The sequence below is a fragment of the Balaenoptera borealis genome (genome assembly GCF_965194805.1).
Source record: "Balaenoptera borealis genome assembly, chromosome: 3".
Lineage (NCBI taxonomy): Eukaryota > Metazoa > Chordata > Mammalia > Artiodactyla > Balaenopteridae > Balaenoptera > Balaenoptera borealis.
In genome coordinates this window covers 161059413-161085738 of record NC_138866.1, presented here as the reverse complement: position 1 = coordinate 161085738, position 26326 = coordinate 161059413, and the positions used below count along the sequence as shown (strand labels likewise).

The following is a 26326-nucleotide window of genomic DNA, read 5'->3' as shown; positions in this document are numbered from 1 at the left end:
TTGTAGGGCCCTTTAAAAGGACGCAGAGTTGAAGGAATTCAATACGAAGACATTTCTAAACTTGCCTGAGTTTGAAAACTTGTTAACAGCACATTAAAATCTTAAAGCATCAAATTGGTGTTCACGAAGGCATTACAAGACTCTACTGTGTTAGGGTGTTTCTCTTGTGTGAAACAAAAGGATTTATTTAAATATTACTGTATAGTTGTTTAGCTAAACTTATAGAAAAATCTAATTATATCTCACGAAGTATCAAAATTATGTAATTTTGTCTTTGTTATTTTTTTTTCTTTGTAATATTTCCTTGATGATTTTTTATCTTCATTAAAAGAACATTATTGTAAAGTGTTTTATATAGGACAATTTAGAATCATATAGTTAGAGGAAATCCTTCATATACTCTAAATTTCTATTTTCATCAGTAAAGTAGTAAAGTTGAACTGTAAATACAATTGCATTTTAAAGAGTCAAACTATAAATAGAATAGCAGCTTTATTGAGATATAATTCACACACCATACAATTTCACCCATTTAAAGTGGACATTTCAGTGGTTTTTAGAATACTTACAAAGTTGTGCAAGCACCACCACTAACTAATTTGAAACATTTTCATCACCCCCGAAAGTAACCCTGTATCCATAGTCACTCCTAACTCCCCCTCTCTCCCCAGCCCCTGGCAACTACTAATCAACTTTCCATCTCTGTGTATTTGTCTGTTTTGGACATTTCATATAAATGGAATCATACGATATGCGGTCTTTTATGACCAGCTTCTTTCATACAGCATGTTTTCAAGGGTTATCCACGTTGTAGCACGGATCACTATCTCATTCCTTTTCATTGAACAATTATCCATTATATGGGTATACCACATTTTAAAAAAACCATTCATCAGTTGCTGGATTTGGGTTGTTTCCGCTTTGAGGCAATTATGAATAATGTTGCTGTGAACATTCGTGTACAAGATTTTGTGTGAACGTACGTTTTCAGATCTTAGGATTGGAGTCAGAGTCATACTGTAACTTACTCATGTTATACCATGTTTAACATTTGAAGAGCTGCCAGGCTGTGTTCCAAAGTGGCCACACCATTTTACAATCCCACCAGCAATGGTGAGCTATCCATTTTTAAATAAGTAGGGCAGCATATTATGAAGGGATACAAAAGACAGGAAACCCACCTCACAGTTGCTTATGGAAAGAAAAAAAAGGAAGTTTATAGTTCATATAACTGCGAAGGAGCAGACCCTCGATTCAAGTGAGATTCAGGGTGCAAGCAGTCCAGATTCAGGGCTGGGTCCCTGTCATCTCTGGCTTCTGTGTTGGGTTCATTCGCAGGTGCTTTTCAAAACAGCAAGATGACTGCCAGCGTCTCCAGCCTCCAGGTTTACATCTTACCCTTCTGTCACAGTTCCAGCAAAAAACCTGGGATTGAGTCTTATGGATCCACACCGGGACAGATCATTCCAAGTAAAAGGATTGGAATACTACCGACTGGCCAGACTTGGATTGTATTCCAACCCATGGGCCATCCCTCTTGAACCCCACCCTTAGGGGAGGGGTGATAAATCTATTATGAGAAGGCGGGAGAATATTTGCTGGTGAACAGAGACAGAGTAGGCAGCGAAAGAAATAGTAATAGGATGATGTCAGTAGCTTTACAGAAAATGTTCTGGGATGAATTAAAGCGTTTCTGAAATAGCTGGACAGCATCGTACTGGGGAAAGGAGCTGGGTTTTGGAGTTGGGCAGACTTTAGGTTGAATTTTGGCTGTTCTATTCACTAGCTAAGTCATCTCAGGAAAGTTAATGTTCTTGAATTTCAATGCTTTTAATGTATAAATTGTCAAAAATAGTGTGTCCCGGCAGGGTTGTTGTGAGAACTACAGAAAATGCATATGGGGTGTCAGACGTAAAGCCCAGCACTTAGTAGGTGTTTGATAAACGGAAGTAAGCAGTAGTGTCAGTAAATGAGGGCGAGCGTTTGTGACCTGAGGAATTTCCATAAGGGGAATGGTTCTCCCTGATTATAGTGGAGAAATGAAACATGACAAATTTCATAGGCCTCCCCCAAATCTGTAAGTTTGGAATCAACTCAGTGGTTTTCTTCTTAGAAAACCATGTTTCATCCCTACCGCTCACGTTTAATTCTTTTCTCCAGCATCTTCCTGAAATTATCACAGAATAAAATAAAGTAGCATTATTGAAGGTCAACTTAATTGAAAAAGTCTGAAGCACGAAAATATGATGCTAGACTGTAGAACCTTTTTTCCTGTAAGTTTTTAGAGGCCAGTATGGTTATGTTAAGCAGAGTGACTGCAGACACCTAAAATCAAGTCTTATGTAGACTTTTTTCTCTATTTTCTTTTCTTTCTTTCTTTTTATTTTTTTGGCCGAGCCACACGGCTTGCAGGATCTTAGTTCCCCGACCAGGGATTGAACCCGGGTCCCCTGCAGTAGAAGCACAGAGACCTAACCACTGGACCGCCAGGGAATTCCCTGACTTTTTTTTTTTCTTTTTAAAGCATTGTAAGCTATTCTTTTTTAAAAAAAAAAATAGACTTTATTTTTTAGAGCAATTTTAAGTTCACAGCAAAATTAAGCAGAACGTGTAGAGATTTCCCACGTGCTCCCTGCCCCACTAGCCACAGCCCCCCTACCATCAGCATCCCCACCAGATGGTGCATCTGTTACAACTGATGACCCTGCATGGACACGTCATCCTCACCCAGCGTCCGTAGCTGACGTCAGGGTTCACTCTTGGGATTGTACGTTCTATGGGCTTGGACTAATTTATAATGAAATAGATTCACCATTATGGTGTCATGCAAAATAGGTTCATCAGTCTAAACGCCCACCTGCCAAGCCCCCCTCCCCTGCCTGCCTCCGTCAAACACTGATCTTTGTACTGTCTACATAGCTTTGCCTTCCCCAGAATGCCTGATAGTTGGACTCATACAGTACGTAGCCTTTTCAGACTGGCTTCTTTTACTTGGTAATATGCATCTGTTTCCTCCACACGTCTTCTCGTGGCTTGATGGCTCTTTTTTTTTTTTAAAGTGCTGAATAATACCACCTTATCTGTATATACCACAGTATATTTATCCATTCACCTACTGAGGGACATCTTCGTTGCTTCCAAGTTTTGTCAACTATGAATAAAGCTGCTATAAACCTACGTGTGTAGATTTTTGTGTAGGCCTAAGTGTTCAGCTCATTTGGGGAAATACCAAGGAGCGTGGTTCCTGGATTGAATGGTAAGATTGACTTCCAAGGTGGCTGTTCTTTTCTGTTTCCCCGCAAGCAGTGCATGAGAGTTCCTGTTGCTCCACATCCTCGCCGGCGTTTAGTATTGTCTTGATTTTGGCATTCTAATAGGTGTGTAGTAGTAGCTCATTGTCTTAATTTGCAATCCCTAATGACATATGATGTTGAGCATCTTTCCATATGTTTATTTGCCATCTGTATATCGTGTCTATTCAAGTCTTTTGCCATTTTTAAATTGGGTCATTCACTTCCTTACTGTTGAGTTTTAAGAGTTCTTTGTATATTTTGGATGATTGATAGTCTTAGATAATGTCTTTTGCAAATATTTTCTCTCAGTCTGTGGCTTCTCAGTTTTTGGAAAGCTATTCTTTTTCACCAGCTTGCTTGAGGTCATATCAAACTATTGGCATTGATATTTTAGGAAACCAAATTCCTTGAGTTTTCTTCATTAGGAATGCCGTCAGATCCCATTGCCTTATTTGCTTTTTCCCCTTGTGTACTTCTAACTGCCTATCAGTTTTTGCTGACATGTTTGAGTGAATTTATTCAACAAACATTTACTAAAGCGCCTCCTGTAAGTAAACAATTGCAGGAGGTGCTGGAGATAAAAGGGTGAGAAGCAGGTGTAGGCCCAAGATGGGTGTCGTGTAGGAATTGAAATGTTCAGTGAATTGATATTCATTTGATATTCAAATGAAATGATTAGCTGATAAAGAGAAATTAGCTAATTTGGAGTAGCTACTTAAAAACCCACCCTGGGACTTCCCTGGCGGTCCAGTGGTGAAGTCTCTGCGCTCCCAATGCAGGGGGCCCGGGTTCCATCCCTGGTCAGGGATTTAGATCCCACATGCCGCAACTAAGACCTGGTGCAGCCAAAAAAAAAAAAAAAAAAAAAAAAAACCCGCCCTGATTTTGACGTACTGCAGTGAGAGACCTTTACTGTTACCCGTATATACCTCAGTTCCCACTCTGGTGAAATGGGATCACAGGATTAGAATATGGCTCAGCCTTCGTTGTAAGTTCGTCATTAGGTTGACTGAAGTGACCCCAGAAACGTTAACTGGGTAATTGAATCACTGTACCATTAAAAGGAAGCATCCTTGATTTTTCTTTCTCTCACATGGATATTTCAGAAAAAGTCACCCATGTAGACTTTGCCAGTGTGAAAAAGTGTTTTTTTGTTTGTTTGTTTGGCCATGCCTCATGCTTGCCGCTTGCGGGATCTTACTTTCCTGACCAGGGTTTGAACCCAGACCACGGCTGCTGAGCCCTAACCACTGGACTGCTAGGGAATTCCCTGAAAAAGTGTTAAGAAAGGAATAAGACTACTAAATTATTACAGCATATAAGCATTTTTATGTATCTAGGCAGCCAGGTAATTTCTACTTTCATCTTACTGGGTCTTTGGAGTCTTACATCTCTTTCGATTGGGATAAGGCTGAAGAGAAGATGCTCCTCCTTATGGTATTAAGTGATCCTTTAAAGCAAGTAGAATGATTTGCATAAGACCTCATACCATTAGGTACTAAAATAACTGCTGATTCATAGTTCATTTCTACTACACATAGAGACACTCTCTAATTCCCTTTTTTTTACTTATTTCTTTGGATTGCCAATTTTCCAACTCTAAGAAGCCTTGTTTAATTTTCAGATATTAAAAAACACAAACAAACAAACTTATGACAGAAGTATGATCTGAACGCAGTCTTGTTTCTCAAACAAAGGCTCTTATTTTCCTGACAGTTCTGACAATAAGACATACATATCTAACTGGTTTAATGGGAACTGTTTAGATTGATACTTACAAAAAGCTTTGACGATAGGCTACTTTTGTCCTAAAGAAGAATATGTTTGACAAATACCAGCCCTGTAATACCCCAGCTTTATACAAAATTAAATATTGATCAATTACCAGTGGGTTCCAAGGTGCTTCAACGAATAAACATAGATAATTGTCAACTCGTTTTTCTTCATCACTGAGAGCATAATACTTTCAGAACTAATCAAGAGGTAGACAGTGGAATAGTTCCTTCTTTTCCAATGATTCCCATTAATTTGGTTTCTTCATTTGAAATTCAAAATTGATTATTCACTTATAATTCAAAATTAATTATATAGAGAAGGCAATTTTCTGGTCTCAAGAGGGACACATGTGAACAGTATTAATAAGGTTATTTTTACAGGAAATGAATTTTAAAACACCAGCTATTAATAAAAGTTTTGATAATTTGAATAACATGGGTTTGATTTTAAATCTAGTTTCTTTTGCTAGGACTATGTTGCTCAGTACTCTGCATGTAAATTTACACCCCAAGATTTTCATCATTATTTTTAAAACTACTGAGCACATGTAAAATACTAGGAATAGAACTAACCTTATATAGCTAAAGGTAGCAGTTTTAAGGTCAAAATTTTTTACAAAGTAACCAGTATAAGAACCCACTTTTGAAGTTTGTGTTGAATATTAGCATTTTAAGATTAGTATTTTTGAAATAGGGATAGAAAAGATGCAATAGATTTTTTAAAAAATCATAGGTGCCATAGATGACCAATTTTTATAGAGGAATGAAACTAAAAGGCAATGCTATTTACCTCTTCAGCACTGAGGTTATCTTGAAATTATAGAAATAATCACGTTTAATATTTTGCAATTATGTCAAAAGATGATCGCTTGCTTTCTCAAATATTGGTTGGGTACGTCCAAAAAGAGGTAGTTTTGTCTACTTTCTAAAATGAAAAATGTTTTTTACCAAATTATGGAGAGAAAGCTTCATAAAAATGCAACTTAAAAAACTTTTTTAAGTGCAATTTCATCACTTTGGCCTTTGAACATATATCCATTTTCAGAATAGATTTAAAGGAAAGTTATAAACAAAGGAAAGCACAGAATGATAATGGATCAGACTTGCAGCAGCCTCCATAATCACGTAAGCCAATTCCTTATAATAGATCTCTTCATATATATATATATATATATATATATATATATATATATATATATATATATATATATATATATATATACCATTGACCCCTGAACAACATGGGTTTGAACTGCATGGGACCACCTGTATGTGGATTTTTTTTTTTTTAATTTATTTATTTATTTATGGCTGTGTTGGGTCTTCGCCTCTGTGCAAGGGCTTTCTCTTGTTGCGGCAAATGGGGGCCACTCTTCATTGCGGTGCGCGGGCCTCTCACTGTCGCAGCCTCTCTTGTTGCGGAGCACATGCTCCAGACGCGCAGGCTCAGTAGTTGTGGCTCACGGGCCTAGTTGCTCCGCGGCATGTGGGATCTTCCCAGACCAGGGCTCGAACCCGTGTCCCCTGCATTGGCAGGCAGATTCTCAACCACTGCACCACCAGGGAAGCCCATGTATGTGGATTTTTAAAAAACAAATATAGCACCTGTTGTTTCATTTTACAGATCTTTAAAATTAAGTATGGGGAAAAGTTTGTGTTTAATTAGAGATCACAGTATGTGGAATCAAAGAACTAGGGTTTGAGGACTTCCCTGGTGGCGCAGTGGTTAAGAATCCACGTGCCAATGCAGGGGACACGGGTCCGAGTCCTGGTCCGGGAAGATCCCACATGCCACAGAGCAACTAAGCCCATGCACCACAACTACTGAGCCTGTGCTCTAGAGCCTGTGAGCCGCAACTACTGAGCCCACATGCCACAACTGCTGAAGCCCACGCACCTAGAGCCTGTGCTCTGCAACAAGAGAAGCCACCATAATGAGAAGTCCGTGCACCACAATGAAGAGTAGCCCCTGCTCACCGCAAGTAGAGAAAGCCCGTGCGCATGTAACAAAGACCCAACACGGCCAAAAATAAATAATATAAATAAAAAATAAATTTATAAAAAAACAAAAAAACTAGGGTTTGAGTCCTGATCTGTTCTATACTGTTTCAGTTTCCTGCCCTTGGGTGAGTCATCTATCAATTCCTTTGTCTTTGAGACACAGATAAAAGTTTGTTGATTTTCAACTGTGTGGGATTTTGGCAGCCCTAAGCCCCACATTGTTCAAGGGCCAACTGTATATGTGTGTACGTTTATATATGTGTGTATATATGATATAGCCATCCTACTAGTTCTCTTTCTCAGGAGAACCCTGACTAATACAGGCTTCTTGGACTAAAAAGTGTCTCTGAGGCCAACACTAAGGAGGGAATTTTGGCAAAGCGTCATGGGCATCATAGGTACCTTGACAAGGTTATCCCTACAGAGGGTGACAGGGCTTTATATACATATATATATATAACTACAAAACAAGATAAGTGACTTCCCCTGTTCTTATTCCAAGTTCACCAAATAACCTTATAATTGAATTTCCCATGTAACTGACAACCTAATAATGTATTCAGTTGCAAGGTTGAGGACCTGACACTGAAAACAGTGAAGTCCTTACTGTAAATGCCAAACCCAGGACTCCGTCTGGACGGCAGCTTCACTCACCAACGCAGCCCTCCTCTGCACGACCTCGATTAATACACCTTCCCATCTGAAAACGCAACAACATCCTAAAACTTCTTTGCAAAGTATTTATTTTCTTCAGGTGTGTTAACAGGTTTTATAAACCACCATGATATCTGGTTAGTTTTTAATTATTCAAACTCAAAAATGACTACAAAGGTGGCAGGAAAAAAAATGTATATTTATACATAGAATTTCCCCAACTATAAACTTTTCAAGGCCATTTGAGAAAGCTGTAGAGCTGAGGCACAAAGTAATCCTTGTAATGTCCGTCGATGAAGCCTTTCCCACTGTTGTGCACAAACCAACAAGGAACGTCGGTCCCAAACACTCTGTCTGTCCGGTAGTCCTTCTGGAGGCCTCTGCAAGGAGAACGATGGGCGTGGTTAGGACACAGACTGGGGCGTGGCCAGCCTGTGTATCCAGAAAGAAGACACACTCTCCCTCTCTGTTTTCTGCCCGCTTCTAGCACCGTATCTGCTAACACCCCCGTGCCCCATCCCCATTCCCCAAGTCTTCCCCAAGTCATACAAAGCACCAGAGCCTGGGGCTTGGTTTAGAAAGACAGACAATAAGCAGTGTGTCCTTAGAAATTCAAATAACCTGTCTAGAGATTGACCAATATGGACTTTTCCAGGAAGGTAAAGAGTGCAAATTAACTTTCCTTTTTTATTTTTTCCCTGCTGCCTTAGCGGAGGGGAGGCCCATGTATTCAGAGGCAGTCCTCTTTCTGGACATGGGGAAAGGGACAAGGGGGCAGTGGGAACTGGCTGGGGGCTGTGTCCTCAAGGTTGCCTAGGGCTGGTATAGTCTCCAAATTAGCCCAGAGCAAGGAAGAAGCTGCCAGATTTAGCAAATAATGCAGGATGCCAGTTAAATTTGAATTTCAGATAAACACCACTCATGTTTCAGCAGAAGTATGTCCCAAGTATCTGAAATTCACAATTTCCTGGGTGTCTTGTGTTTATCTGGTGAGACTGGAAGAGGATCCAGCCATCGTGCTCTCTGGGGCGCTGAGGCTACTGCAGGGAGGCTGCGGGGCGGAAATAACGTTCAAATGGGAAGAAGGTGGAAACGAAGCTCCAGCTCGCAGGTTCCCTGCAGGATGAATCTGAGGTGCCTCTCACCTTGACTGCAGGGGTGACTGTTCTACTTAGGGGCGACGCCGGCTGTTCCTGAGACATTCATGTCTTTCGTTTTAAGGGTAAAGAAGCTATACGGTATATTGCCATTAATGAGCTTTAAAACATACATCTTTGCGCGTGGCCCACTGGTCGAGTTAGTTTCCGCTGTGCGTCACGAGGTGCTGGCAGTAGATGAAAATGGGGCCCAGCCTTTACCTTTGGTCATTAGCATAGAGTAGATGTGTGTTTACCAACCTCAGATAACTTGTTATTACTGTGATCAACTGTGCTCAGCGTTGCTTCTACGAAACACGTTTACTGACGCCCAGTGGTAACTCACTGATCTCTGGTAAACCCGTACTAGTTGAGTAGTGTACTAAGAGCCCATTGTTTCAGTTCACAAATCTATCTCTGTGGTAATTTTATTTTACTGTTGTAATTCTATGGTTTAATGATTATTGTAATTTTATGGCTTAATTGTTGTAATTTTATGGTTTAATGAAGTACATGGAAGCCAATGACATCCATGTGCCAAAAGAGTCATTTCTCATCGAGCAAAGTTGGCTGCTTTGTAAAAACTCTAAAAAGGCCCCAAATTCTTTAATATGATACCAAATTAGGCCTGGGTGAGACAACTGTAAAAAACTGGGAAAAATGAAAAAGACGTATAAAAATTTTACACTCAGGATGCTTTACAGGTATCTATGTTTTCACTTCAAAATGAAACATATGGATCCGGTTTGTGTAAGAAAAGCTACACCAAGACATATTCAGTAGATTCAAACACAAACATGCATTCAGTGGATAAATACTCAAAAAGAAAGCTCTAGGCTTACGTAAAAATCTACACATTCTTTCGCTAGCACTAAGGCACGTAGATATTTTTATGATTTCTTCCTCTGATCTGCTTTTTCAATTATCCAGCTTGTGGCCATATGGCTTCTAATGTATGAAGGTGAGAATAGTAGATTAATTAATCTTGGCATTTGATGGTACGTACTTATGTACCTGGTCATTTTTTGCATTTCGGATGAACTCTCTGCAGTGTCCTTACGCCAATGCCACGTATGTGTCTCTTCCTGGTGAATTGTTTAGTGTGACACAGGTAAAGCTTGAAATGGCTTTTCTTGTTCTTCTATTTGGCCGAGTGAGTCCAATCCTAACAGGAGCCCTTTTTGTTCCCGTAGTATGCATCTGAGACATACCTGGTGACAATCAGCTTTTGTCCCTTCACGTCCATGGTTGCCTCTGGCTTCTCAGGGTCCTTTCCTGGTCGCTCATTGAAGATACGTATCTTTGGCTCATACATGAACTGGCCTATGAAACAAAGTCCAGACGTTTATTTACATGTAACTCAAAGGAAGACAGAAGGACAGCCTGGTCATGTGATCCAAGCTGCATTTTGGTCCCCCCATCTAGACTTTCTGGGGTAGGCAGATGTATTGAGAGGAAAAGGATGCAGATGGGGATGGGTTCTTCCTGAGGGCAAATCCATGCTGCTCACCCCATGGTCATTTGACATATGAGTCTGATCGACTGGACCCTAAGTAAAATCGAACACCCTGATGGTGGGGGTAAAGGTCAGCACCTGAGAGTACAGCTCAAATCTAGAAACACGTTTGGTTTGTGATGCTATACAGTACGCTTAAATTGCCACCGTTCTTTAAAAAGGAGGGAAGGTTGACCTGGACGCCCTGCTTGTTATCACAGACTTCCTAAACCAGTTCACTTCTCTTCAGTGAGAAAAAAATCTTCAGCACAAAACTTACAATGTATCCATCCCTTCTCTTAATTTGCCCAGTATGTGATGAAATCCCAGCCCTGGGAAACTTTGTCTGGAGCAGCAAGTAGTCCCAGCTATAGCATTACGAGTCGCCCTGCACTGCTGTGTTGGGTTGTAGGAATCATGTTTTTTATTCTCTGTGTATTATGATGTTTTGACATCTTAAAAACTCCGTCTGGCTGGGGAGAGACTGCGCCTCCCTGGGAAAGCCAAGTCTGAAAGAGAGCAAAGGACTCAGCCGGGAGCATGGCGGGGATCTGCAAACGAACCAAGCCAGAGCCGGACCTCCTCTCTCTGGCCTGGGAGCCCCAGAAGGAATCTTTCCAGGGCCAGGTGCCAGGCAAGGAAAGACCGCCCTGTAGCCCAACGCCCACTGAAATTATTAAGCTAGCCAACCCCAAACTATCCTGCTCTGTCCTGTCTTTGCCACAGAAACCCCAATAAAGGCTCTGGCCCGGGCCTACCTCTTGCTTCTGCTTCTGGTTCCTGACCCAAACCTGGCCTCCCCATGGCCCTGCATGGTGAGATGTGTCTCATGTTTCTATGGAAACCGCGAGCAACGGTAAATGTTACACTCTCTCAGCGACACTGACCTCTTTGTGTGCCACTCAGGCACCTTCATAAATTAAGACCGGGGCACAGAGTGTGGGTCCTCCCTGAACCCTTGAGTCCATACCTGTCACTTTCCCACATTCTAACCAAATGTTCTAACCTTGAGCCAAAGTTGTTCAAGACCTAGGGTGGTCAGTCCCACACCTGCCGGATGGTCCACAGACACTTTACCTATCAACCCGTGTACATTAGGAGAAAACTTGTTTGTGGGGGGGATGTAGATCCCCAAAAAGTCGACATTGATTGGATGCTTCTTCCAAACGCGATGAAGTAAAACAGAGAAGGACATCTCTTTATCCAGGGTGATAGTCACAGTTTTCTCTTTCTTCACCGAGACAAGCACCCTGGTGGGAAGTCAAAAAGGAATTAATGATTCCAGAACAGACTCGTTTTAGAATGTCATTCCTCTCTCACCCCTAATATGACTTCACTCTGCCCCGTACAATCCCCCCAGTTTTCTAAGAGCTTTACAACATTTTGGCCACAGAACGTTGATTTATCTCCCAGCGCTGAAATTCTGTCAATGTATACATTTCCGTATCAACAATGAACAGATACTAATGGGAAGATATTACTCACAGGACAAAATCATAGTGTTTCTGAGCACTCTGACACTCTGAGCTGGATTTCAGTTGATGGATTCATTCACATGTCCAACATGTACTTATTGAGGACTTACTGTATGCCAGGCGCCAGGCTAGCACTGAGACACACCGTGACCAAAACACATAGACTCTACTGCCAGGAGCAGGGCAGAAAGTAACAAAATTTTTTCTGAACCTTGACTTCTTCACATTTAAAATGATGATTTTGAATTTTATGTTTGTGTCACGCATGTCTGGATTTGTTGATGTAGTCACGTGCCAAGGATACACCTGAATACGGATGTAACTGTACTTGCCTCTGGTTAAGGACGTGGGCCGTGTCAGACCAGGACAAGACGGATGTTCGAGAGCCCCTGCTCAGGGAGATGGTCTCGGTGCTGATTTCTATTTTCATGCCCTCATGTTGGAAATAAAATCCCAGTTTCCCAAAATAGGTGCTTAGTTTTTCATTCTTGGGCTTCTTGGCACCAATGAGCTGTCCATTGACCAAAATCCCTGCAAGGAAAAAAAATGTTTTTTTCTCTCTTGTGCGCTCATTTTCTTTCTTTCTTTTTTTTTTTGCACATATGGGCACCATAATTCAAATTTATAAAACCTGACAGTATGGGAAAATTATTTTTTTATTTAGCTTCAGGATTTACATAACATTTTTTTCCTCTGTAATTCTCATTTTATAACTATTTTATTATGGTTTAAATTAATCACATCACAACAAGTTCTGCTAGTTCATACTCAGAGCATTTTATCTATAATAGTTCAAATAGTTAGGAATATATTTATAATTCATTTCTCACTATCAGAGTTTGAAAAGAGTAGTTTGAAATATATATATAAGATTTTATTAAGGTAGAAAAGAAAGAAATCCCAGGTAGTGACAGTGAAGAATGACCATGATCTAGTAGTCCAATTCTAATATAATATCTTTTTATTTTACCTAATTCTGGATCAGAAACAAGATTGAGGATTTTTCCAGGTTCTGAGTCAATATTGAAACAAATATTCTTTTGGTTTTTTGGTAGGTAGATGATGAAGTGTGGGTCATTTTCAACTGGAAAATATACAAAGAAAATGAAAACAAACAAAATCATAGAAAGGAAGGTTAATTTGAACAGTATTTTATTCCCGAACATCTTTAATTTCACAACAACAAATGTTTACTGTGCTCCTACTATATGCTAGGTACTGTTCTAGGCACCAGGGACCCAGTGGTCCAAGCGCTGTCCCTTCCTCATGGGGCTGCCATCAGAGTTCTAGGTTATCTTACAAATATAGTGTATACTCGTTTTGTAGCTATCACATATATTCTAGGCTAGAGAGAAAAAAATGAATAAGAAAGACATAAGGTATAAGAAACACAAGCATACACACTATATATATATAATATATACTACAAATGCACTACATATGTGTATATACAGTGACTGTGTGTATAGATAGGTAAAATACCTGTATTTTTAAGTAGTCATATACAGTGCATAAAAATTAAAAAGACATAATATTACCTTTTGGCATACAGATTAATATTGATCAATTCCAAGAGCAATGAAGGATCAAGCTATTCCCAAGAAAGTACTCCTTTGTTACTAGACACCATTATTCCGGCTGATCTTTTTTGTTTGTTTGTTTACCCATTCAACAAATATTTGGTAAGAAAAAAACCCAAACTATGTGCAAAACTCTGAATTAGGCAATGCTTGGTGTAGCTATAAATAAGTCATGGTCTTTACCTTCAAGAGAGAAACAATTTAATGAAGGAGTGACAAAGACTCTCCTGGGACTAACTCTACTCAGGCTTCCCTGAACTCTCCAAGTTTGACCTCAACTTTTGGACTTCCATGTTCCTCTCTGCGTTGTCTAATTTTAGCAAAAATCCTACTAAGTAGGTTTAGCTAGAATCCCCCACCCTCCAAATCTGATCACCCTTGATATCTATTCAGGTTCCTCCTCCCCCCACCATCCTCAAGTGAGGTCTGATTACCTGGCCTGCCTTCAGGAAGAATCCTGTTAGGTTAGTTTAACCAGAACCCCCCCTTTCCACTGATGTTTCCTCTTGGTAATCTTCCATTTACTGACCCCAGCCTGGTTTTTGTCTGTAAATTCCCACTTTCCCATGGTGTGTTCAGAGTTGAGTCTAATCTCCCTCCTGCACTGCAATACCCCAAATGCAGTGGTCCCTACACCCATCATGAATAAATTGTTCCTTACTGTGCTTTAACAAATGTCATGAATAATTTTTTCCTTTAACAGAATATCATTTTTTCTTTCATGAAGGCAGACACAACCACTAATGTGAGATGGACTAAAGTATATGATTGAAAAATGGCCCAAGCACACTACTCTGGGAATGAAGATGGAAGGATGATCAATTCCACCCAGGCAAGCGGAGAAAGGCTTTATAAAAGGGTTGGCTTTTGAACTAAGTCCTGAAGGTAGGAAAACACAGGTAGATAAAAGACACAGGAGAGAGATATTTTATTCTGAGTGGACAGAATGAGGAAAGGCATGGAGGGAGAGAAGTTGATGATTTGTTAAGAAAGTAACTCAAGATGACTAGAGGATGGGTTTTTGCGAAGTCTTAGATAAGACTGAGAATGTAGGTCGTAGGGAACCGTGGACCACCAGGCCACAGAACGGACCTTTATTCTGTTGGGGAGCTATTGAAGGTTTTGGAGAAAAGTGTGATATGATTTGACCCTCATTTTAGGAAAATTACTGGTCGCAGTATGAATTAAGGATCAGAAAGTAGACATAGGAAGATCATTTAGCAGCTAAGGCAGCAGTAATTCAAGCAAGAAATGTTAAATGCAAAACCCAGCATGGCGGGCGAATGGGTTTGGCGAGAGAGGGGAAATTCAAGATTCATCTGGTAGAATCCACAGTATCTGGTAACCGAGTGGAGAGGAGTCATTTAGCACTTCCAGGCTTCTAGCCTCAGAATTGAAGAAACTGAAGAGGAAGGTTTGACTTAAGACCTGCAGTGGTTGTGTTTTCCAGAATAAAATTGGAAGAGTGGGCTACCATCCAGTGAGAGGTCGCTGTTTTCTAGATGCTATCACAAAGCTCTTCGCAAATATTAACTAATTCTCACCGCAGTCCTGCAGAGGACAGGTGACCTGCCCGAGGTCACATCACAGAGTTAATAAGTGGCAGAGTTATGACGCAAAGCCACGCCGTCTGATTACATGCCCATTCTCCCAGCCATCCTGATATGCTCCTTCAGGTGTGTGTTTGGGAACTCGAAATGGAGGATAAACTCATCCAGAACTGGAACAAAATCTTGTACTTCTTTGCACCCCTCACACCACCAAGCTCATGTTCTGTAGTCAATAAATACTTGGTTAATTGATTTTGTGTAGGAGCTGGGCATGAGAGGGCATCATTAAAACACGCAACAAAGGTTCCCAGCTCTTTGTTTTTTTTAATCAAAAAAATCATTTTATTATGATAGCCTCTTCTTTCCTCTACACAAATAGGGTGTTTTGAGATAACCTGGCTTGAAGGAAATTGCTTTCATTAAAGATAATGATGGGTTTTGCCATTTTGATGAACCTAAATCCCATCCATCAGACCTTCTGGTGAGCAGCAGTGAATCAGTACTGCCGTAATGAGTTGATAGACATCTTCCAGAAACAAAGGATCATACTGAAGTTAGTCTGTGCAGCCTTCCATTCTGATCAGGTTGGAGGGAGATTGAGGACCTGGGGTTAATGGGTGTAAGACTAGCCAGCATTTACTGAGCTTCTCCTAGGAACCAGGAACCTACTTTAGAACCACCTTGCAGGTTATTATCATACCCATTTTGAAGGTGGGCTGAGACCTATAGATGTTTCAGTGTCCAGGCCAAGGTCATGGGGGCAGAGTTTGACCCCAGAACTGTTTGACTCTCAAGACCTTGTCCTTTTGGTTGCCTCATACAGCAGACACAAGAAACTCGGAGCAAGCACTGCATTCTTACTGAGAAGAACACTTCAAAATAAATTGGCTCGGGCTCTACATGTTTCTACGAAAAGTTTTATTTTGCAAAGGAACAGTTTAAGTGACTCATGAACTTGTCACTGCAATCAGGTCTTGCTCTCAGAAGCCACTCGTTGGAAACACATAGTAAAAATGGCTGTTGTGCAAGCACAGCAACCTTGGTCACATAGAGTCCCTCCTCATGTGCCACTTTACGAGGCTGTCACTTCTGAGAGTCACATGCAGAGCCCTTCACCAAAGCTCCATAGTTGGAGGTGATGTGGGAGGGGAGTGGAGGGACCTCTGTCTGAAGCATCACCACCAATGAAAGTGTGAAGAAGATCACTTTGGGCCCACAAATAACAATTTCAGAGCTAAGTCGTAGAGGTGGGATGTTTCAAAATATCTCTATCAAGATACTTATTAAAGATATTTAAAGATATCATAAATATCGATTCAAAGCCCTTGCTGTGTTCTCTCTGTTATAATTCGATGTCGGGTGAGTGGTAGGTGTACAGTCCTGAGAAATCAGTTCTGAGGATTTCTGGATAGAAGAGTCTTACATTCCAAGCAGTCTAGAAAAGCAGCACATTTCTAAGAAGCTACACCAGAAGCTACTCTGATATTTAAACTGCAAACCACCTGAGTTAAGCTGGTACTTTGGAACTTCCAAGAGGGAGAGGGATGTGCTCCTTCTTTGAATGTTTAAATTTACTCCTAAGTAAAAGGCAGAAAAGGGGCACAAGCTTTCTACATGGGACCAGCCAATGGGTAGGCAGTGGAAATCCCTTTCACTGAAAGGCACAGTGCCGACCAGGAACAGGAGAGAAGATAGTTTCCTATTTCCCCCAGGCAGCTCCTCTCTCTGGTTGAGAAATAAGACCCTGCAGAGGTTGACAACCAGAAGGCAAAGAAAGAATCTGCACAAGGAAGCCAGCTGCAGCTGCCAGGACTCTCACGAGGAAATTCGTTTTCCTGGCTTTCACACGATTGCATCTGCTACCCATGCCTGCCACTGAAACCACTGGTAGAAAGATTTTTAAATGCTGAGCAAAACTAGGATTTTCAAATATGCTGTTGATTAAAATCAAGTAAGCAAATTAACAAACAACCCCACAAAATAATGTATGATAATGCAGTTATATAGGAAACAACATTCAAGTATTTTTGATTATAAAATTGATAATAACACCTATTTAGGGACTTTCCTGGTGGCTCAGTGGTTAAGACTCTGCGATTTCACTGGAGGGGGCACAGGTTTGATCCCTGGTCGGGGGAACTAAGATCCCACATGCTGCACGGTGCGGCCAAAAACAAACAAACAAAACACCTATTTATTGAGTGACTATAACATGCCAGCTCTTTAAAGATGGTTACACATTTAATCGACAGCTATGTAAGTAGCTTACATCATGATACTTACGTACTTACAGCTATGTAAGTATCATGATGCCTCTTTTCAAAATGAAGGAAGTGAAGTGCAGAAATGTTAAGTAACTTAAGTTCAAATGAGTGTCATGAACAATCTCCAAAGAAGATGTCCTTTCCATTGATACCCATTGGCCCTCCCCACACGAGAGGTGCATCTCTTCCATCCCAGAGGGTTTGCCTCGTACAGTTGGAAATGGGGTGCTATGGAACGCGTTGTCCCCCCCAAATTCATATGTTGAAGCTGTAACCACCAACATGATGGTGTTTAGAGGTGGGGCCTTGGGAGCTGATGAAGGTTAGACAAGGTCATGAGGGTGGGACCCTTATGATGGGATTTGTGCCCTTATAAAAGAGACACTGGAGAGCCTGCCCTCTATCTCTCTCTCCAGTGCATACACAAAGGGGCCATGTGAACACACAGGAAGACAGGTGCTGCCTACAAACGAAGAAAATGAAATGTACCTTGCTGGCACCTTGATCTTGGACTTCCCAGCCTCCAGAACTGTGAGAAATAAACTTCTGTTGCTTAAACCACCCCGTCTATGGTATTTTGTTTTGGTGGCCCAAGCTGACTAATACACGGGGCCATCTTCTTTCCATGGAAGGCAACGATGCCTATAAAAGGCTCCCAGTTTTACCAGGATTTTTTAAACGTATACAAATGCTCCATGGCATTATGGTCCAATTGAGATCTGGGATGTGGAAGCATTGTGGAAGTTCCCTTACCTCTCATCACGTGTGGAGGAGGGGTTGTCTCAAGCACTGGAGCGCCAACCGCGGGCATTGGGACCATTTGTGTCGGTGAAGGGTTCACCCAAGGTGGGAATGAATTTGGAGCAACTCTGTTGCCATAATACAGGGCACCTGCATAGAAAAAAACTGTATCCATTAGTTTCCGGGTTTACTTTTCCATGGACATTGCTTACAATATCAAGAATCTGTTTTATGCAGACAGACCCCAGAGGTTCTCAGCTAAGGTTTTCTCCCATTATTTTTATTCCTGAGTTCTCCATCTTCCAGCTCCTTCCATCATCATGCTGTGAGGGCCTGCTGTAGGCTTCTCTGCAGAGTCTGGGTCCCGGGCTAGGGTCAGTAGTAGGAGGAACCAGCCCTCAGAGGTTGGGGAAGGACCTTGTGCCTTCACCATAAACTGGGGAGATGAGGTCCAGCCAGACTCTGGACGGCATCTTCTCGGATCTATTCCTATCTACTCACCAAACGACAATCAGAAAGCAACAAGGATTTACTGTATAACATGATATTCAATATCTTGTAATAACCTATAATGGAAAATAATCTGAAAATACATATATATATAAAATGGAATCATTTTGCCATACACCTGAAACTAACACCATATTGTAAATCAACTATACTTCAATAAAAAAGAAAACAAAACAAAACAATCTGAACGATTTAGTTTCCCAACCAACCAATATCCCCTACTGGTTGCAAAAAATTCATTTGGCTTTCTGATATGCAGTCAGCTCCTTGTCTCTGAGAAAAAATGCCAGTTCACCTAGGCATTTTATCCAGGGGATATAAAATCACCTATAAATGCCAGGTCATCTAGCGTGAGTTTCTCCCTGCATAAGTTTAGCTGTGAGGCTCCAGGCTATTGTAACTGGAAGTCAGAAGTAAGAGTTTCTTGAAGCCTGGACCACTGTCATAAAGTTGGCATCTCACTTGGACAGAATTAAAAATGCAGAAAACGATCCCTCCGGTGAATGCTGGTCATTCTCAAGATTGTTATAACAGGACCAGTCCCTAAGAAAGGGAGGAAGGAAGAAGATGAGTAAACCAAGCTCTTCTAAATGTGGGCACACATGCCCTTGGGTGTACCTTGGGACATTCCACAAGACACAGAGATCATGGATAGCTTTTATGGCAATTTTGAGCTTCTTAGCTTCCATATATATTTTTCCCAAGAAAACCCCTTTCTCCTAGTTTAGAAATGGAAGGCACACCTTTTCCTGCCTGCCTCACCAAAAACCTCCCGGGAACTAAGTGTCCATTTGAAAATCAGTGTAGTGCCCCCAAATGGAATAACTCCAATGTCTAGGAAACAAATCTATTTGTAAGTCAGACAATTTTCAACTCTTTGCTTTCAACAGGATTGGAGTAGGACCTGACCTGTCATCTGATAGACCATTAAAAATACTTTTTGGAGTACTAGATTCTATATGAGTTTTGTATATGACTTCAAAGAAGTTCAGATAAGTGAGTGCCACTGCTATAACCAAGTTCTTTCCATTCCTGTTTACTTTTATGTATGTCAACAAGGCTTATCAGGACTTAGGCTTATAAAAAAATATTGGGTTGGCCAAAAAGTTCATTTGGGTTTTTCCGTAACATCGTATGAAAAATTTCTCCACCAGGTAGGCAGACTCACCTGAACAGCAAGAATGGTCTTGTGGAGGGGAGTCTGCCAGCATGCGTTCATCCCCGGCGTCATTCTCTATCACCATGGATGTGAGGGGGGTCACTATATGGTGATCCAGAGACATCTGCAGGATTGTTTTTGTAATTTTCCTTTTCACAGCAGCTGTAGGAGCCAGGCTCCTGTACTCAGGAAACAGAGACATTGGACAGCATCACTAGATTTAACTCCACCACTTCTGGGTCCAACTGGGACCCTGGGGACCACGAGGTAAAACAGAATTAACTGGCTTCATGGAGCTTAGTATTTTGTCTATCCATGCAGTCCTAAGGAATTTTTAAACAGATTATTATTTTTTTTAACTGAAGTATAGTTGGTTTACAGTGTTCTGTGTGTTAATTACTGCTGTACAGCAAAGTGCTTCAGTTATACATATATATACATTCTTTTTCATATTCGTTTCCATGATGGTTTATCGCAGGATACTGAATATAGTTCCCTGTGCTCTACAGTAGGACCTTGTTGTTCAGCAGATGTAATAGCTCACATCTGCTCACCCCAACCTCCCACTCCACCCCTTCCCCGACCCCCTCCCCCTTGGAAACAAGTCTACATAAGTTATTTTTGAGAGCAGTTTTAGGTTCACAGCAAAACTGAGCAGAAAGTAGAGCTTTTCCGTATACTCCCTGCCCCTTCCCCACCCGACAACCTCCCCCATTATCAACATCTCCCAGTAGAAGTGGTACATCTGTTACAATCGATACATCTACATCTACACATCACCATCACCCAGGGTTCACTTTTGTGTTGTACATGCTATGGGTTTGGACAAATGTATAATGGCAGGTATCCATCATTATAGCGTCATACAGAGTAGTTTCACTGCCCTGAGAAATGCCCTGTGCTCTGCCTGTTCATCCTTTCCACCCACTGCTCAATGGCAAACACTGATCCACTTTACAGGGATTCTTTCTTAAAAATCAATATTTAACGTCTGCAGCAATTTGCTATGTACCTTTACATACACCCAGTTGCCTCTGTAAAGATGCAGGGACAGTTCCCACTCACTCTAAAGCCACAGCTTACAATCTTGTGTCTGTTTTATAATCTTACTGACATTAAGGATTTTCTCTCTGAGCACAGTTATACAGCCGTATTTCATTTTTCCCAGCCCCGTTCACACCACCCTGCTCCCTCTTCCTAAGAATCTGATCGAATAGGTGGAGGCGGGCTGGGGAACAGTAATTTTCTTATCCAAACACCCTCCTGTAATTCTGATACACGTGATCAAAGAACCATACATAACTCTAGAAATATAGTTTTTATATTGGAGCATTTAAATACCAGTCAGCTGAGAAGCCAGAGATGAAACAGGTACCTATGGGAAGCCCTTCCTTATGTGATATCAGAATTGCATAAGCGTAAATTTCTCTTTGGACAATAATTTATTTTCAGGAGTAAATGCAAATGAATTCCTGATACCCATAGCAATGAGATGGATGAATCTCATGGCCATCACATCGAGTGAAAGAAGACAGAAACAAAAAATACAGTTTGTAGCATTATATGAAATTTCATCATAGACAAAACTAATTGATAGTGACAGATGTCAAAATAGTGATTTCTACTCGAGGTGGGAGGTGGGTGTTGAGTGGAAAGGAAAATGAAGGAGACTTCAGAAATGGAAGAAGTGTTCCGTGTCTGGATCGGGTGCTGATTACGTGGGTGATGTGCGTAAAAATTCATTCAACTGTACCTTTAAAATGAATGCACTTCACATGCTTTATTGTATGCATGTTACATGTCAAGAAAAAAGAAAAAAAGAGTGAACCCAGCTTGAGTTAAAACTGCCTGAAACCAGTGGAAATGAATACTCCAAACCCTGTAATAATTTGCTGCCTTTCTTGGTTCCAAACTCTTTTTTTTTTGTCTATTATGTCAAGTATCCAAGGCAAGTCTTTTGCGTTTGCAAATCCCTGTGGTGTATGGTCTTCTTACCGTTCAGCCAGAAGTTGGTTGATGGTCAGATAGGCCCACAATTTCTTGGTGAAATCAGGATCTGCATGCTTGTCTTTGGATAGAAAATCCTCCAAGCCATCCATCTCGGCCAGGGTTTCCAAGACTAACTCTGCATTAGCCTGGACAATGGAAGGTTCAGTTGAAAGACACCAGTGGGGCAGAATTGTAGTTAATCAATTCACATTTTCCAAAGGATCTACTGTGAGTGAATCAGGGTAGCAGGCAACTTGAAGGGGAATGCAAAATAATCCAAAAGAATATACAAGAGGAAGTAAGTGCCAACCTCTAGAGTTTGGGATGAAAAAGGTAAGGATTTACACAATAGTTGGGAAGATGGCACAGATATTCTCAGGCCTTCCCTTTCGCTTTTTGCTTTTATCATACCCACAAGATTCTTGGAATTCAGAGTATCAGCCTGTTAATATACAAGATGTCTCCTGTATACTAAGGGGACAATTAGTATTTTTAGAATAAGCAGATAAGTAGAAGTACCGAAGTTGCAGTGATAATACTCTGTAACTGCTCCAATTTATCAGGGTCAACTTTTCCTGCCACCACGATCTCTGAGCCTCCAAAATAGTTATGGAAACTGTTTTGAGTGACATCTGTTACTGGTGTTTGGGGATAGTTGAACTGAACATTCCGGAGCAAGGGAGTCGAGACCTGGTTGTAGAATTTCTACAATTCATAGAAAAAAACAGAGAAATCATTATTTTCATATCACTTTATAGACCTAAAGCATTTTTCTCTGAGATTCTTCAAGTGCTTAGCAGACATCGCTCAATTTATTCTCCCAGGATCTCTGTGGAAAGCTATGGAAAATCCTCATAGTTATTCAATGAACTGAAACAGAGACGATCAAGACTTTGTTAAGAATGTTACTCTTGATTTAAGAGCCCAGTATATTTTCTTTCTGTTATGACGAGCATGAAAAGCTCAGGGACTCTCATAATAAGTCAGCTGGGTGGATATCCCCAAGTTAGAACCCGTCTCTTACCTGTTCCCAGGTTTAAATATGGTGCCTGCTATTGATAGATGGTACCTGGTACTGACAGAGGGTGGAGTAAAGTATATTCTTCTTCTCCTTCATTTTTTCTTGTCCATTTAGTCAAAATAAACAAGTAACTGATATCCTTTATATTTAAGGAAACGTACAGGCTATAGTTTGATTTGTGTTGCATTATAGAAAGTTGATTTCCAAGATGCCAATGTACTTTAAAGGGAGACCAGTGCCCATGGCGATTAGGAGGACCGACGGCTTAGCAGGACTGGAGAGACACAGGAAGCCGTGATGGTGTCTCCCAAGACCTGTTCAGGGAGTAGGGAACTTGGTATCCATCACCTTACCACCTCTCATCTCACTGTTACTGCAGGTGTACAAGTGGGGGTGGGGTGCATGAGAAAGGAATAGAACACTTCCCCGATTCTTGTGACCTAATATAGCTGACATAATGACAATTTTTACTTAAATTCAGCCATATTCTTTTGGGCATCAGATATTGCTAGTTGAATGATTTCAAGTGAAGAAAAAAAAAAAAGAACAGAAAAAAAAGTTACCTTGAGCTGGGCAGAAGTGTCCTGGTTTCCATAAATCCTTTGCGCGATCCCACGGTTTTCGTTGGAGAGTCTCTTCAAAAAATCATAGTCAACATCAAATCCTATCCCCAAACTGAACAAGGAGATGTTTTCTCGTATGTTCTGCTTCACGTTTTTCTGAATTTTTGACAATTTCAATTCCCCTAAAGATGATGACAGGAAGGAAAGGAGTGAGGAGGCAATGCTATCAAGATTTGGGAAAACCCATGGAGGGCAGTTTAGCAAAATTTGTCCAAATTCAGAATGCACCTATGCTTTGACTCAGTCACTCAACTTCTAGGAATTTTCCCTAGAGATGCCCTCATACATGTTGAAATGAAGGACGGGCAGTGGTATATAGCAATGTTATTGGGAATAGCAACATATTAGAAACAACTTAAATGTACACTGATAAAGGAGATGGGTTAAATTATGGTATATTCAAACTGTGAAATACTATGCAGTTATAAAAAAGAACATGGCAACTCTTTATGTGTTTATATTGAATGATCTCAAAGGCACATTTTTAAAGGGGAGAAAAACAAGGTGAAGGTCAGTGTATGCAGGATGCATTTGTATACATGTATATATGTGTGTGTGTATATATTTTCATATATTTGTGTGTACATGTATATACAGTATACAGATACACATAGAATATCTCTGGAAAGATACACAAGAAACTGGTAACCCGTGACTGTCTCCCGGGACAGGAAATGGATGGTTGAGGGTCAGGAGTAAGAAACTGACAATTTTTTAAGCTTATTTCCTTTTTTTCCTTAGGATTTTATTCTAAAATTGAATTTTAAAAGTCATCTGATCCAAGCACTGAATCTACGACAAATACACAACGACTGCCATTCTGCCTCGCCCTCCCTCTTTCTAGAACTCTGGTACATTGTCAGGATTGCACCACTGGTTCTCCTTCCACTGAGCTGTGTCAGGCACAGTTAGGTACAACCTTGTCTACAAGACGGACTGCAGCTCAATCTAGCATTCACTCTCACTGATGCTCGTCCGTGTAAAGACGCAAATGAAGCAAATGAAAATAACACTATATGTAATAGAAGCAGGGAGATGGCGAGCCATTGTGTGGATAAGAAAACACACAGGATGCATCAGAGGGAAGTAATCTGCCCAGGTGCAGTGAGTACATGGGGGAAATTTGGAGAACAGTGGGAGAACAGGTCACTGCAGACTCAGAGGATACATCCTCAACCCACACACTCCACACACCACCTCACACACCTTACGCTGAGGAAATAAACACACTGCACTAGTATGTATCAGCAATCCTCATAGCACATGACTCAAATTCGAATGCAAGTTTTCCCACATTGTGGAGGGGAAACTGAGGCATTCAAGAGCATCCTGCCCCCAAACGTCTGGGGACTGCTTTAAGTGGAGTGAATGCTTCAGGGTCAAAAGAATCCTTTTAGGAAGCATGGCTTTAAAATGGCTTAGACACTCAGGCAAATGCCATTTGAGTTCCCATTTTGAGCAAATCACGTTCCCAAGCAACGAGAGTAAAAATATTTATCACTAAAAATGTAAATGATACTCGCCTACTGTCGGATCGCCGTCAGACACCAAAATGATCAGCGAGACCGCGTTGGGGTCCAACAGCCCCAAGTTATTGGCTTCATTCAAAATAAAGATGGCCCGCAGGAGTGCTTCGTTGATATTCGTCCCTGTGAAAGCCATAGAATGTGCTGTTCTGTTACATACTCTTACTTTCCACAGAAACAATCACGTCTTGGGTTCAGGTTCATCTGTCTGGTGATGACTCATGTATAGTTTATTCAGTACCCAAATCATTCGATTGCTTTCCAAATTTTGACCAGGCTGGTCCAGATCCCCCAGTGGAATAAAATATTCACTTTGTAGTAAATGGTTCCCTTAGAGATGAATTAACCCTTTCAAAGCAACAGTCATTTTGTTAACCACCAAACTGAAGTCACCTAATTCAGCCTTGCTGACATACTTGGACACTGTTCTGTAAACAATTATGTGTTATGACATGTGATTTTTTTCTCTTTTTTTAATTGACGTTTAGTTGATTTACAATGTTGTGCTAATTTCTGCTTTACAGCAAAGTGATTCAGTTATACATACATATACATTCCTTTTTTATATTCTTTTCCATGATGGTTTATCTCAGGATATTGAATATAGTTCCCTGTGCTATACGGTAGGACCTTGTTGTTTATCCATCCTGTATATAATAGTTTGCATCTGCTAATCCCAAACTCCTCGTCCATCCCTCCTCCACGTCCCTGTCGCCCTTGGTAACCACAAGCCTGTTCTCTATGTCTGTGAGTCTGTTTCTGTTTCACAGATAAGTTCATTTGTGTCATATCTTAGTGATATCATATGGTATTTGTCTTTCTCTTGCTATGCGAGTCATAAGAAGGCTAGTATCACTTACTGACACCCTTTTCTGAGGATGGAATGGTTAAAAATGTGTGTGGAATGGGGTATGCTTTCACCACGACCATAGTATTCATTGTTTAATAATAAATGTATTATTTAAAGCAGACCACTGCAGACTGGGCAAAGACCACTGGGGTAGGGAATCGTATTTCTTAAGTGAACCAAGATTTGAATCCTATGGAAGTTTCTCACTGGGCTGTGGGCTAACCCTACTCACCTCCACTGGGCTGGATTTTGTGAATGTAATTCTTGGCATCTGCAATCTGTGTTTTAGTAGCTGGGACTAAATCGTTTCTCCAGGTTCGAACATTGTGGTTGAAATCAACCATGGAGAAATGGTCTTCAGCGCGTAGATCATCCAATATGGTCTTCATCGCTTCCACTGTCTGTTTTGAGAGAGAATAGAGAAGGGTTTTAATACATAAGCTCTAAGCCTAAGATGAAATGAGGAAGACCAATAATTCATCCTAGTCATCTTTCAAGCACTGGCTCAAGCTATAATTTTTCCAGAAAACCATATAAATCCACTTGAGTCAACACAGATCTACCTCTCCTGTATTCTGAACATGTATTGTCTGTATTTTGATACTTAAACTTTTACTGTCTTCTTTTGTCATGCATGACCAGTCTCACTAGCTTGACTTTAAGTTGAGGATTATGAGCTTCAGG

General features: G+C 40.8%; 2 protein-coding genes across 5 annotated transcripts in view; one reads left to right on the top strand and one right to left on the bottom strand.

Moving 5' to 3' along the window:
* KIN (Kin17 DNA and RNA binding protein) overlaps positions 1-345 on the top strand; it is a 36162-nt gene extending 35817 nt beyond the window's left edge. For 3 of the 4 annotated variants that reach the window (XM_082387161.1, XM_082387162.1, XM_082387160.1), the window contains one exon: positions 7-261. In XM_082387161.1, the coding sequence (XP_082243287.1) occupies positions 7-69 (63 nt within the window). In that variant the 3' untranslated portion in view covers positions 70-261. Of the gene's footprint in view, positions 1-6 lie in introns of all 4 variants that reach the window. The other variant, XM_082387163.1, reaches the window with a different exon arrangement.
* Positions 346-7797: 7452 nt separating this feature from the next.
* ITIH2 (inter-alpha-trypsin inhibitor heavy chain 2) overlaps positions 7798-26326 on the bottom strand; it is a 38075-nt gene continuing 19546 nt past the window's right edge. The window contains exons 10-21 of the mRNA XM_082387133.1: positions 25875-26043; positions 24790-24915; positions 23207-23388; positions 22142-22327; positions 21629-21768; positions 19643-19812; positions 17977-18114; positions 12800-12913; positions 12162-12360; positions 11432-11604; positions 10071-10182; positions 7798-8103 (exon numbers count right to left, since the gene is read on the bottom strand). Coding sequence (XP_082243259.1) covers positions 7956-8103; positions 10071-10182; positions 11432-11604; positions 12162-12360; positions 12800-12913; positions 17977-18114; positions 19643-19812; positions 21629-21768; positions 22142-22327; positions 23207-23388; positions 24790-24915; positions 25875-26043 — 1857 coding nt within the window. The 3' untranslated portion in view covers positions 7798-7955. The remainder of the gene's footprint in view (positions 8104-10070; positions 10183-11431; positions 11605-12161; positions 12361-12799; positions 12914-17976; positions 18115-19642; positions 19813-21628; positions 21769-22141; positions 22328-23206; positions 23389-24789; positions 24916-25874; positions 26044-26326) is intronic.